This window comes from Canis lupus, chromosome 26, assembly GCF_011100685.1.
Source record: "Canis lupus familiaris isolate Mischka breed German Shepherd chromosome 26, alternate assembly UU_Cfam_GSD_1.0, whole genome shotgun sequence".
NCBI lineage: Eukaryota > Metazoa > Chordata > Mammalia > Carnivora > Canidae > Canis > Canis lupus.
Genome location: NC_049247.1, coordinates 9,889,096 through 9,902,152, shown reverse-complemented (window position 1 = coordinate 9,902,152; position 13,057 = coordinate 9,889,096). Strand labels below are relative to the sequence as shown.

At 36.3% G+C, this 13,057-nt stretch overlaps 1 protein-coding gene across 9 annotated transcripts in view; it reads left to right on the top strand.

Moving 5' to 3' along the window:
• The window catches only part of TMEM116 (transmembrane protein 116), a 113,718-nt gene that overhangs the window by 31,474 nt on the left and 69,187 nt on the right, over positions 1–13,057 (top strand). For 8 of the 9 annotated variants that reach the window (XR_005379170.1, XM_038575129.1, XM_038575128.1 and 5 more), the window contains one exon: positions 1,116–1,247. The exons of the other annotated variant lie outside the window; for it this stretch is intronic. Coding sequence is in view for 7 of the 8 variants with exons in the window: in XM_038575129.1 (XP_038431057.1) it covers positions 1,116–1,247 (132 nt within the window). In the remaining variant the exon portion in view is untranslated. The remainder of the gene's footprint in view (positions 1–1,115; positions 1,248–13,057) is intronic. 9 annotated transcript variants of the gene reach the window in all.

Sequence of the window (13,057 nt, the reverse complement as noted above, 5' to 3'; positions counted from 1 at the left end):
TGCTTCTCCCTCTGCCTGTGTCTCTGTTTCTCTCTCTGTATCTCTCATGAATAAATAAATAAAATCTTTTAAAAAAATGAAAAGAACAATACAAAATACAAGTTAAGGGACGGCCTGGGTGGCTTAGTGGTTGGGCACCTGCCTTCGGCTCAGGTCGTGATCCCCGGATCCAGGATCAAGTCCCGCATGGGGCTCCCTGCGAGGAGCCTGCTTCTCTCTCTGCCTATGTCTCTCCCTCTCTCTCTCAGTCTGTCTCTCATGAATAAATAAATAAATGTTTAAAAAACACAAAAATGCAAGTTAAAATTAAACAAAATTTTTATTTTGAGTCCTTAACCATATCCCTAAACACTCAGCTGGTGATCTCATTTCCTGTTAGAAGATATTGGCTGTGCAACTAGAGGGCATTTTTAATTTTCTATATGTGGCATGTCTCCCATCTCAAAATTTCTTACTTGTCCATTCTTTTTTAAAAAATGATTTTATTGGGTGGCCCCGGTGGCTTAGCAGTTTAGTGCCACCGTCAGCCTGGGGTGTGATCCTGGATACCGGGGATGGTGTCCCACATTGGTTCCCTGCATGGAGCCTGCTTCTCCCTCTGCCTGTGTCTCTGCCTCTCTCTCTCTCTCTCTCTGTATGTCTCTCATGAATAAATAAATAAAATCTTTTTTTTTAATGTTTTTATTAATTTATTTCAGAGAGAGAGTACACAAGCATGAGCAGAGGGAGGGACAGAGCATGATCAGGGAGCCCAGTGAGGGACTTGATCCCAGGACCTTGGGATCATGACCTGAGCTGAAGGAATACATTTATCCCAGGTGCCCCTTATTTGTCCATACTTTCCTTTGTTACTATATTTGAAGAAGGAATGTGTCTATGAGTAAGAAGTTCCAGTGCTAATCTTTACCCATGAGTAGTCTGATTCCAGGACAGTTGGGTTATTTGCAATTATAAATCCCTTACTACCTGGGATATTCCTTTATGTTCCCCACAATCCACCAATGATAGAGACCCCAGAAAAATGATGCCCAAGTTTCTCCTAGAGAGGTATAACATAAAAATAATAGTTACATTCTCCTCACTACATCATTTATGAAGTGATGTTGCTTTGACAGATAAGGCCCCTCTTTTATCTGAGCGTCTCTGACCTTCTCCTGGGGATATGCTGGCTCATTGAGGCACTTCTTTATGGAACTTCAGCAGCCAATAAGGATATTATCTGCTATAACTTGCAAGCAGTTGGACAGGTGAGTGGTACTAGATTGTGATTGTACCTTGTAAGACAGGTGTCCTCAGATCTAAATAGAAAGCAAAGATAATCCATCTTGGATTAACAAGTAGGACCCTCTTGTTTATTGTTATACTTTGAAACAATAGCTTTTATTGTTTTTCCATATTAAGAAACACTACTTGTTTATTAGAGGAAATGTGGAAAATTCAGAGAAGGAAAAAGATAATTAAAATCACCCATAATCATCCACATAATATTTTATATGTATATATAAATTAAATACAATATAGATATATTTTATGTATCTTTCCAATCTTTTTCTCTGTAGGTATATGCATTTTAAAACAAATAAAATAACACATTGGGCAGTCCCGGTGGTGCAGCGGTTTAGCGCCGCCTGCAGCCTGGGGTGTGATTCTGGAGACCCAGGATCGAGTCCCACATTGGGCTCCCTGCATGGAGCCTGCTTCTCCCTCTGCCTGTGTCTCTGCCTCTCTCTCTCTCTCTCTCTCTCTCTCTCTGAATAAATAAATAAATAAATCTTTAAAAAAATAAAATAAAATAACACATTAATACTTTTTGTGATTTGTTTTTATTTTTTAGCATATCATGAATGTGTTCTCATGTAATGGAACATTCTTTAAGAACATATTTTGAGATTAATGCAGGGATTTTTATTAAAAGAATATAATAAACATTGGCTTAAGCATTGGGAAATATTACAGATCATCATGTATTGATTATAGATCTTTCATAGATTTTATAATTGGGTTAACCCATACAGTAACATCTGTACATAATGTTTCTCTTGGATTTCTCAGACTTGCTGTGTGGAAAAAGTAGAGAAAATGCAAGCTGTACTCACTGCTATGTGTTTCCTTTGAAATTTGCTACTAGAGGGAATATTTCTTTCAATTTAGTAGAGAAATAATAACATGTAATTGGCGGTATGAAATCCATGTACTAATATATGTTAGCTATCTCATAGGAGTTTTAGTATCATGGAAACATACTCTATTCAGTCCTCTTAATATCTCATAAATTGAGTAACACTGTATTGTTTTCTCAGATAAGGAAATAATATAGTTTTGGAAGTAAAAAAGTCTGCATGGAATTCTGGACCCAGTTAAGCTTTGTAATCTTAGGTAAATACTTAATTTTTCTGAATTTAAGTCTCCTAATCTGTAAAATGGTCATTAATAATATTTGCCTTGTGCTTGGCACAGGTATGATTAGTGTTACTTTTTTTTTTTTTACAACTTTCTTGAGCTGTACATACAATAAATGACATTATTTATAATTTTTAAAAAATTTATTTTAAAAAAGATTTTATTTATTTGGGGGGGGGTGGAGCATGAGCAAGAGGAAGGGGTAGAGGGAGAGGAAGAAGCAGACTCCCCCCTGAGCAGGGAGCCTGATGCAGGGCTCAATCCCAGGACCCCAAATTCATGACCCAAGCTGAAGGCAGATGTTTAACCAAGTGAGTCCAGGCGCCCCTACATGACAATATTTGAAGTATACAGTTTTATCTCTTTTATTTTTTAAAAAGATTTTATTTATTTATTTGGGAAAGAGAGAGCAAGAGAGCACAAGCGGGAGGAGGCGCAGAGGGAGGGGGAAAAAGCATGCTCCCCACTGAGCACAGAACCCGGTGTGGAGCTCCATTACAGGAATCTGGGATCATGACTTGAGCCAAAGGCAGATGTTTAACTGGCTGAGCCACCCAAGGATCCCAATTTTATCTTTTTAAATATAAGTATACCCTTATCAAATCATTACTACCATCAACATTACCACAAACAACAAACATTTCTATTTCCATCACCTCCCCAAATCATTTCAAGTGTATTTTCCTTTACCTCATGGAGCATATGAATTATAATAGTTGCTTTTAAAAAATATTTGTTGGATATTTCCAATATCTGGCTCATTTCTAAGTTGGTGTTTGTTGAGTATATTTTCCCATAATAATGGGTGACAAATTTCTCTTTGTGTGTCAGGTAATTTAGGATTTCATCATGGATGTTGTGAATGCTATGTAGCATAGACTCTGGGTTCTTTTGTAATTCTCTGGAGAATGCTAATGTTTTTGTTTAGCAGACAATCAACCTGATTAGGTTTAGAATGTGAATTTCATCTTATCATTTTTAGGTTCAAGTTCTCTAAGCCTAGTTCTTTAAGCCTTAGCTATGCTGGTTTAGGGGTGTCATGTGCATGCACAGTGCAGTGGTTAGATTGAGACTTATATGGGAACATATACAGAATTAGGACATCTGCTTTTTGGGGGCTCTGTCACTTTTGGGATTCTCCTCATACTTTCCTGCCTGAAAGGGGATGTTCTCTGGTTTATGTGGTCTAAAAGACAGGTTTCTATTGGAGTTTTAGGAGCCTTCATTGAGAAGCATCATGATTGGGGTGCACACTTGAGGGAAAGTTGTAAGAGAGCAAGAGAGAAAAGTTTAGGAAACTCACTTTTGTGCAGTTCACTTTTCCATATTTGACTCCTTTGTTTGATTTTACTTTTCAGAGTCTTCAAGTAGTTGATTTTATATTTTCCCCAGAGTTTTCCTTTGTAATCAATGGGAGGGATGGGCTGTAGAGGGCCAATAGCAATATACTAGCTTGTTTATTTTTATTTATTTATTGAGAGAGAAAGAACATGCAGGGGGAGGAACAGAGGGAGAGAGAATTTTTTTTTTTTTAGAGTTTATTTATTCATGAGAGACATAGTGAGGCAGAGACATAGGCAGAGGGAGAAGCAGGCTCCCGGTAGGGAGCCCTTTAGAGGACTCAATCCCAGGACCCTGGGACCACGACCTGAGCAAAAGCAGATGCTCAACCACTGTGCCACCCAGGCATCCTGGGAGAGAGAATCTTAAACAGGCTCCACACTCAGCTTGGAGCCTGACGTAGGGCTCAGTCTCATGACCTTGAGATATGACCTGAGCTGAAATCAAGAGGGGAATATAAAAAATAGTGAAAGGGAATAAGGGGGAAGGGAGAAAAAATGAATGGGAAATTTCAGAAAGGGAAACAGAACATGAGAAACTCCTAAATCTGGGAAACGAACTGGGGTGGTGGAAGGGGAGGTGGGCGGGGGGTGGGGGTGACTGGGTGAGGGCACTGAGGAGGGCACTTGATAGAATGAGCACTGGGTGTTATTCTATATGTTGGCAAATTGAACACCAATAAAAAATAAATTTTAAAAAAAGGTACTTGGAAAACCAAAAATAAAATAAAATGAGAATATGTGAAATATTAAAAAAAAAAAGAGTTGAATGCTTAACCAATTAAGCCACCCAGGCACCTCTAGCTTATTATTTTTAACTGTAGTAAAGTACATAACATAAAACCATTGTAATAATTAAATTTTTTAAAAATTGTGGTAAAAAAATTTATCATTCTGACATTTTTATTTATTTTTAATTTTAAAAATATTTTATTTATTTATTCATGAGAGACACAGAGAGAGTCAGAGACCTAAGCAGAGGGAGAAGCAGGCCTTCCTGTTGGGAGCCTGATGTGGGACTCGATCCCAGGACCCTGGGATCACAACCCAAGCCAAAGGCAGACACTCAACCCCTGAGCTACCCAGGCATCCCCTGACATTTTAAAATGTACAGTACAATGTTATTAAGTACATTCACATTGTTAAGTAACTATCACCATCACCCATCTCCAGAAATTTTCATCATCTCAAACTGAAACTCTGTATCCAGTGATTCCATGTCTCCCACCAAGCCCCACTATTCTACTTTCTGTCTGTATGAATTTGACCACTCCAGTTATCTCATACCAATGGAATCATGCAATATTCATCCTTTTGCATCTAGCCTATTTCCATTAGCTTAATGTCTTCGATGTCTATCCCATGTTGTAGCATATATTAGAATTCCATTCCTTTGAGAAACTGCATAATATCCTACTGCATACATAAACCACATTTTATTTATTCATTCATCCATTGATGGACTCCTGGATTACTTCCATCTTTTGGCTATGGTGTATAATGCTGCTGTGAACATCAGTATACAAATACCAGTTTGAGTTTGCCTTGCTCTTAATTCTTTTGAGTATATATATCTAGGAGTGGAATTGCTAGATCAAATGATAAATCTATGTTCAATTTTTCTGAGGAACTACTGTACTTTTTTCCATAACAGCAGCATCATCTTACAGTTCCACTGCATAAAGTTTCTAATTTCTTTATATCCACATTAACAGTTATTTCTGGTTGTTATTGTTTTTTAAATAACTATCCTAATGGGAGTAAAGTGGCATATCATTGTGGTTTTTGAGTTGTATTTCTTTAAAGATTAGTGATATTAGTGATGTTGAATATCTTGTGTGATTATTGACCATTTGTATATCTTCTTTGAAGAAATGTTTATTCAAGTTTTTTGTCCATTTTTATTTTTTTTCATTTTTATTGATTTATAGGAGTTCTTTATATATTGTGAAAATTACTCATCAAATACATGATTTACAAATACTCTCTTCCATTCTCTCATAGGTTGGTTTTTTGCTGTAGATTATGCCTTTTGATGCATAGAAATGTTTAATTTTGATGTGGTTCAGTTTATTGTTTCTTTGTTGCCTGTGCTTTTGATGTTGTACTCAAGAAATAATTGCCAAGTCTAATGTCATGAAGTTTTCCCCTATGTCTTCTGCTAGGAGCTTTACTCTTAGGTTTAGGTCTTTGATTTTGAATTAATTATTGTATATACATAAAGTAAGTGTCCATGTGCATGTAGATATTTAGTTCTTTAAATAACATTTGTTAAAAAGGCTATCCTTTTCTCACAAATGATTTTGCCACCCTTGTTTAAAGTCATATGATGTACATGTGACATTTTATTCCATGCTCTCCATTCTGATCCATTAATTCTATATGTCTTGTCTTTTTTTAAAGAGATTTTATTTATTTATTCACAAAAGGCACACACAGAAAGAGGCAGAGACACAGGCAGAGGGAGAAGTAGGCTCCTTGCAGGGAGCCCAATGTGGGACTGGATCCCAGGACCCCAGGATCACACCCTGAGCCGAAGGCAGATGCTCAACCGCTGAACCACCCAAGCGTCCCTCTGTGTCTGTCTTTAAGCCAGGACTACGTTGTTTTGATTATTGTCACTTTGTACTAAGTTTTGAAACTGGGAAGTGTGAGTCCTCCGACTTTGTTCTTTTTAAAGATTGTTTTTGCTAACACAATCCTATGAGGTTACTTAATGGATTTTAGGATGTATTCTTCTGTCATTAGATGGAATGTTCTATAGATGTTTATTATGTTAGGTTGACTGATAGTGACCTTCAAGTCTATTAAATTTTTGCTGATTTTCTGTGTACTTATTGTATTCATTAGTGAGAGATAGTGATTTTTCTGATGATAATTGTGGATTTATCTATTTCTCATTTTAGTTTTATTATTTTTTGCTTCATGTATTCTGAAATTCTCTTCTAAGGGGTATACAAATTTAATATTTTTGTATTGTCTTGATTAGATGAACTAGTTGCCATGATGAAATGACTTTTATCCTTGGTAATATTCTTTGCTCTGTAATTTACCTTTTTCTCATATTTATAAAGCATTTCACTTTTGTTATTCTCTTCTTGTTTCACTTTCAATTATCATTAGCATGGTATATTTTCTTACTTCCTTGTGATTTTAAATTAGTTGTATATTTTAATTTAAAATATACTTGTTAAAAAAAATAAAAATAAAATATACTTGTTGTGGGCAGCATATATTTAGGTCTTGCTGTTTTTATCCAGCCCAACAATCTCTGCCCTTTCATTGTATTTTTAGGTCACTTACATTTAATTTGATTGTACTGTTTTGTTGAATCTATCATTTTGCTATTAGTTTTCTGTTCTATTCTTTGTTCCCTTTTCTTTCTTTTTCTGCCTTCTTTGGATTAATGTACTATCTTTATTATTATCTTTTATCTCCTTTATTGTCTTATTAAAACCCTTTGTTGTGTTACTTTAGTGGTTCTGTTACAGGGTTAATAGAATTCATTTTAACTTATCATAGTTTAACTTCAAGTAATATCATATTTCTTTACATACAGGGTGAGAAACTTACAATGGAATATTTTCATTTCTCCTCTCCTGGCCCTTTGCTCTTGTCATGTATATTTTATATGGATATTGTAAAGCTCATAATATATTTTTATATCTGCTCAAACAGTTAATTATCATTGCAGAGATTTTAAAGAATAAGTAAAAATATTTTATACTTACTATTTACAATGCTCTTCATTCTTTTATGTAGATTCAGATTTTTATGTGATAACATTTGCTTCTGCCTGAAGCATACTCTTTAACATTTCTTTTTTTTTTTTTAAGATTTTATTTATTTATTCATGAGAGACACAGAGAGAGAGAGAGAGAGAGGCAGAGACACAGATAGAGGGAGAAGCAGGCTCCATGCAGGGACCCTGACGTGGGACTCGATCCCGGGTCTCCAGGATCATGCTCTGGGCTGAAGGCATGCTAAACCGCTGAGCCACCCAGGTTGCCCACTCTTTTACATTTCTTACGTTGTGGGTCTGCTTTTGTATGTTTGAAAATGTCTATTTTGCCTTTTTTTTTTTTTTAGAGTATATTTTCTGGGTATAGACTTCTAGATTGAGAAAATTTTAGTACTTTAACATACTGCTTCAGTGTCTTTTTTGCTCACATAGTTTCCTTTAAGAAATGTGATGCTGGGGATCCCTGGGTGGCGCAGCGGTTTAGCGCCTGCCTTTGGCCCAGGGCGCGATCCTGGAGACCCGGGATCGAGTCCCACGTCGGGCTCCCGGTGCATGGAGCCTGCTTCTCCCTCTGCCTGTGTCTCTGCCTCTCTCTCTCTCTGTAACTATCATAAATAAATAAAAATTAAAAAATATATATTTAAAAAAAAAAAAAAAAAAAAAAAAAAAAAGAAATGTGATGCTGTATCTTTGTTCCTTTCTGCATCTTTTTTCCTCTGGCTTCTTTTTAGGTTTTCTATTAAAATGAGCAATTTGATAATGATGGGCCTTGGTGTAATTTTCTTCATGTTTCTTTTCCTTGGGATTAATTGAGTTTTTGAAACTATGAATTTCTAGTCTTCATCAAATTTGGAAAGCTTTTGTCCATTATTTCTTCAAATATGTTTTCTGTTTCCATTTTCCCCACCACTTGCTCCTTTGAGGCATCCTATTACCTATATATATAATGCTGCTTGAAGCTTTCCCACAGTTCATTGATGCTTTTTTCAATTTTTGGATTCTTTTTTGCTTTGTTTTTCATTTTAAATATTTTCTATTGTTATGCCTTCAGATTCATTAGTAATTTCTTCTGCAGTGTCTAATCTGTATATATTTTTGATTCATCCACTTTGGTTTTTATGCTTAACAGCTTAAATAAGGTCTTTAAAAATACCTTCTGTATTTTCACTTATTAAAAACATGGAATAGAGTCTAATAACTTTTACTTTCTTTTACTGCTAATTCTAATATCTGTTTCAACTGTGGGTAGATTTCAATTGATTGATTATTCTTGTGTGGGTCATGTTTTCCTCCTTCTTTCCATCTAATCTTTGACTGGGTGTCAGACACTGTGAATTTTATTTTTGGAGTACACTAGATATTCCTGTATACCTATAATCATTCTTGAATTTTATCCTTGGAAGCAGTTAAGTTACTTAGAAATAGTTTGAATCTCTCAGATCTTGCTTTTATGATTTTTTTAGTTAGTGGAGTGATGCTTGGTCTCAGGCTAATTATTTCTCACAACTGAGGCAACACCTTCCTGAATACTCTACTTTATGCCCTGTTGAATTATCAGTTTTTTGAATCTTGGTAGTAGTAACTATTTTTGGCCCTATGTGAACTCTAGATACCATTTTCTAATACTTTCAGATGGTTCTTTCAGATTTGAATAGTTCCCTTACACACATGCACCAATCAATATTACAGAAGACCCTCTGCAAATATCCAGGATGCCCTGAGCAGCTCTTTTCTCTCCAGTACTCTGTTCTATGAACTCTAGCAGCCTTAGTCTTCCTGGATTCTCATCTCTATCTCCTCAGCTCACAGTCTACCAAGCTCTGCCTCAGTTTTTTCTTCCTGTACTATAGCATGGAAACTCTCTTTAGAAAGTAAGCTGAGGTAGGTGTGCCTGGATGGCTCAGTTGATTAAGTGGCCAACTCTTGATTTTGGCTCAGATCTCAGGGTTGTAAGATTAAGCCCCCATCCAGCCCTGTACTCAGCATGGAGTCTGTGTGAGATTCTCTCCCTCTCCTTTTTATTCTCCCTCTTTCCCTTCCCTGGCTCAGGCACATACATGCTCTTTCTCTCTCAAATAAATCAATAAATCTTAAAAAATAAATAAATAAATAAATAAAAGTAAGTAAGCTGAGGTAGTCCTATGGCTTATCTCATGTTTCCCATGTTTCAGAGATCACTGACTTTGTTATCTAGTGTCTAGTGTCTTGAAACTATTGTTTGAAATATTTTGTCTGTCTTTTTTGTTTGTTTGCCAGGAAGTTCTTGTTACACCATTTTGTCCAAAAGTAGAAATTCATAAGTAAAGCTTGAGATAGAATTAGCCGAAAAAACTTCAGCATTTGAGTATTCAGGGTTAACTTGGAGGTTTTAGGGGGAATATTTTATTTAAATAGCTCTCAATAAACATCTAAGTTATACTTTAGAATAGAAAAATGTCGTGGTGCCTGGGTGGCTCAGCTGGTTAAGCATCTGCCTTTGGCTTAAGTCATGATCCCAAGGTCCTGGGATCAAGCCCTGCATCAGGCTCCCTGCTTCTCCTTTGCCCTCTACCACTCCCCCTGTTTGTGTACACACACACACATTCTTTTTCTCTCAAACAAATAAATAATCTTTAGAATAGAAGAGTGTCTAGACTGTTTCAGATTAATGTTTCAGTATTCCCTGTTGTTTTCCCTCCTGATAAATTCTACCAGCTTGGAGAAAAAAAAATACTGTTTAACTTGGGTCTTTTCTTTATACTGACACACACAGTTTAGATGAAATAGTCTACTGGTTCATTTATTCAACTTTAGGAGAGCATGAAATACAGATATCTCCACCTTTTCAAAAGTTTGTTATACACCTCTTTGCTTTTACAAAAGACCTACATGAGTACTTGTACTTGCTAACTAAAAGAAATCCAAAGAGGATTTTGGCCTTTGTGGAAAAAGGCAAAAAGCAAAAATAAGATTCAGTGTTTGTTTTGCAGCAAGCCATTATGGAGGCAGTGTGTACCCCAGCCAGTGAGTAGCACCACCAAGCTCTCCCTGGGAATACATTCAACATCAAGCTGACATAACTTTGAATTATGTATGTGGGCATCTGTGCTTTATCTCAATTTATTTTCTACATCTATTAGCAAAGTATTTCCATTAGCAAGGGTATCAGAAATGACAATCATTATTGCATTGTTTTGCTATTGAAATTCATATAATTTTGAGGAAATCACTTGATTTTTATGGCAATCATTCTTGCTAGTTGAATGTAACTAAGGATACAGATGAATAGCTAGATAAAGAGATACATAAGTCCAAAACGATCCTGAATACAGCAGCTTCTGTCCCTTTGGAATTGGATGTGTTCACCTGCCCAGAAGCTTTCTGAATCTTGTAGTTTAGATTTTTTTTTTAATGGAGGCTTGTAGGCATGATAAATTATTAATTCAATCTCTAGCCTCTCTCCTCATCCTGGGGATTGGGGAGTAGGGTGGAAAGTTCTAAGCCTGAAGTCATGATTTGATCTTTCTGGTAACCAGCCTCTATCCTACAGCTCTTCAGGAGCCCACCAAGTACATTAGAACAAAAAGTTCTCCTATCACCCAGGAAATTTCAAGGGATTTAGGAGCTCTGTGTAAGAGCACTTATCATTCTCATCACTCAGGAAATCCCAAGGGTATTAGGAGCTCTGTGTCAGGAACTAAGGGGCAGATACCAAACATATATTTATTATGTCACAAGAGCAAACCCAAACCTAACTCTTTTATCTCTCGCTCTTCATGTTATAAGAGGATCCTGGTACCTAGTTTAATACTCTTTAGAGACCTGGAGACTAAGAAATATATACTTTACTAAAAAATGGAACAATTTTGTTTTTTCAGTTTTTCTACATTAAAATTTTTCTTAATTTATAAAATTAATACATATTCTTGATAAAAATTAAAACACATTTTTGTATACCTGGGGTTTACAAATGAAAAGTGTAAGTTCACCTTCCTTTATTATCCCTGACTTTCACAATTCAGCCAGTTTAGATTAAATGTCTCTGATTTTCAAAATTGTCCTCTAACTGGTTCTTGAGAAAAAAATTGGGAGTGGGAGGAGGTGGGGGCATACCTTAGTTGCACAAGCAGATGAAGAGGTCCTAGATTTCCCAAGAGTCATAGTAAGGAAAGCACTAGTCACCTGATCTAATAAACAAACAAGATATCCAAGTCACTTAATTTAGATTTCCAGTTTCATTCTTTGAACAGGGAGAGTCTTTTTTTTTTTTTTTTTTTTTCAAAAAGGATTTTCTCAAAAAACCTTTTTGAAAACTAGTGCCAAGGAATGCCTAGGTGGTTCAGTCAGTTAACATCAGTCTTCAACTCAGGACATGATCCCAAGGTCCCTTCTCAGTAGGGAGTCTGCTTCTCCCTCTCCTCTGCCCATTCATGCTCTCAAATAAATAAAAATCCTCTGCCCATTCATGCTCTCAAATAAATAAGTAAGTAAGTAAAGTCTTAACGAAACAAATTAGTGCCAAGAGTTTTAGAATATAGTTAGTAGTTATTATTTCCACTGAAGCAGAATGAAAGAAAATGAGCTTAAGCAGTTGTAGGAAAATATTTAGTTTGGGTAGAAACCTTGAGGATTGTTAGGCAGAAATAAATCATTAGGGTCACTTTGGTGTTTCCCTATCAAATAGGTATGTAATTTTCATCATGTGAAATGGATTTGCCAGGTGATAGACCAGATAAGTGGTTCACTGGTTCCTAGACTTCAGGGTTTTACAAATGAGTAAAAGAGAAAAGTGTGAGTTGTCATACTGTTGCTCACCCCTTCTATTTTGCTAAATTAAGAATGCTTTTAAACAACTACTACCTAATTCCATAAAAGGAATAACAATTTATACTAAAAATCTAGGCAAAATATAATCTCAGACTAGAGCATGGACTCTTTAAATTAGTAGATTTAGCTGTATTAATTACATCACCTATGGTTTTTTTTTCAGTATTTTTTAGACCAATGCCTATTTTGTCAGGGATCACCACGAATTTTCGAATTAGCATTTGGAAATTATTGTACTACATAGGTTTTTAAAGCCTTTTCCAGGTTTTGGGTGTATGGCTTCAAGACATGCGGATTTTTTGTTTTGTTTTGAGCTTTTTCTCCTGAGGTGGGTGTGGGATGAAAATTAGAGTCAAGCTTATTCATCTCTCTCTTGTTTTTTTTTTTTTTTTGAAAGATTTTATTTATTTATTCATGAGAGACACACACAGAGAGGCGGAGACATAGGCAGAGGGAGAAGCAGGCTCCATGCAGGGAGCCTGATGTAGGTCTCAATCCTGGGACTCCAGGATCATGCTCTGAGCTGAAGACAGATGCTCAATTGCTGAGCCACCCAGGCGTCCCAAGCTTATTAATCTCTTATGTTATTACTTTATTTTTTAATTTTTAAAAAAGATTTTATTCATGAGAGAGAGAGAGAGAGAGAGAGGGAGAGAGGCAGAGACACAGGCAGAGGGAGGAGCAGGCTCCAGGCAGGGAGCCTGATGTGGGACTCAGTCCTGGGACCCCAGGATCAGGCCCTGAGCTGAAGGCAGATGCTCAACTATTG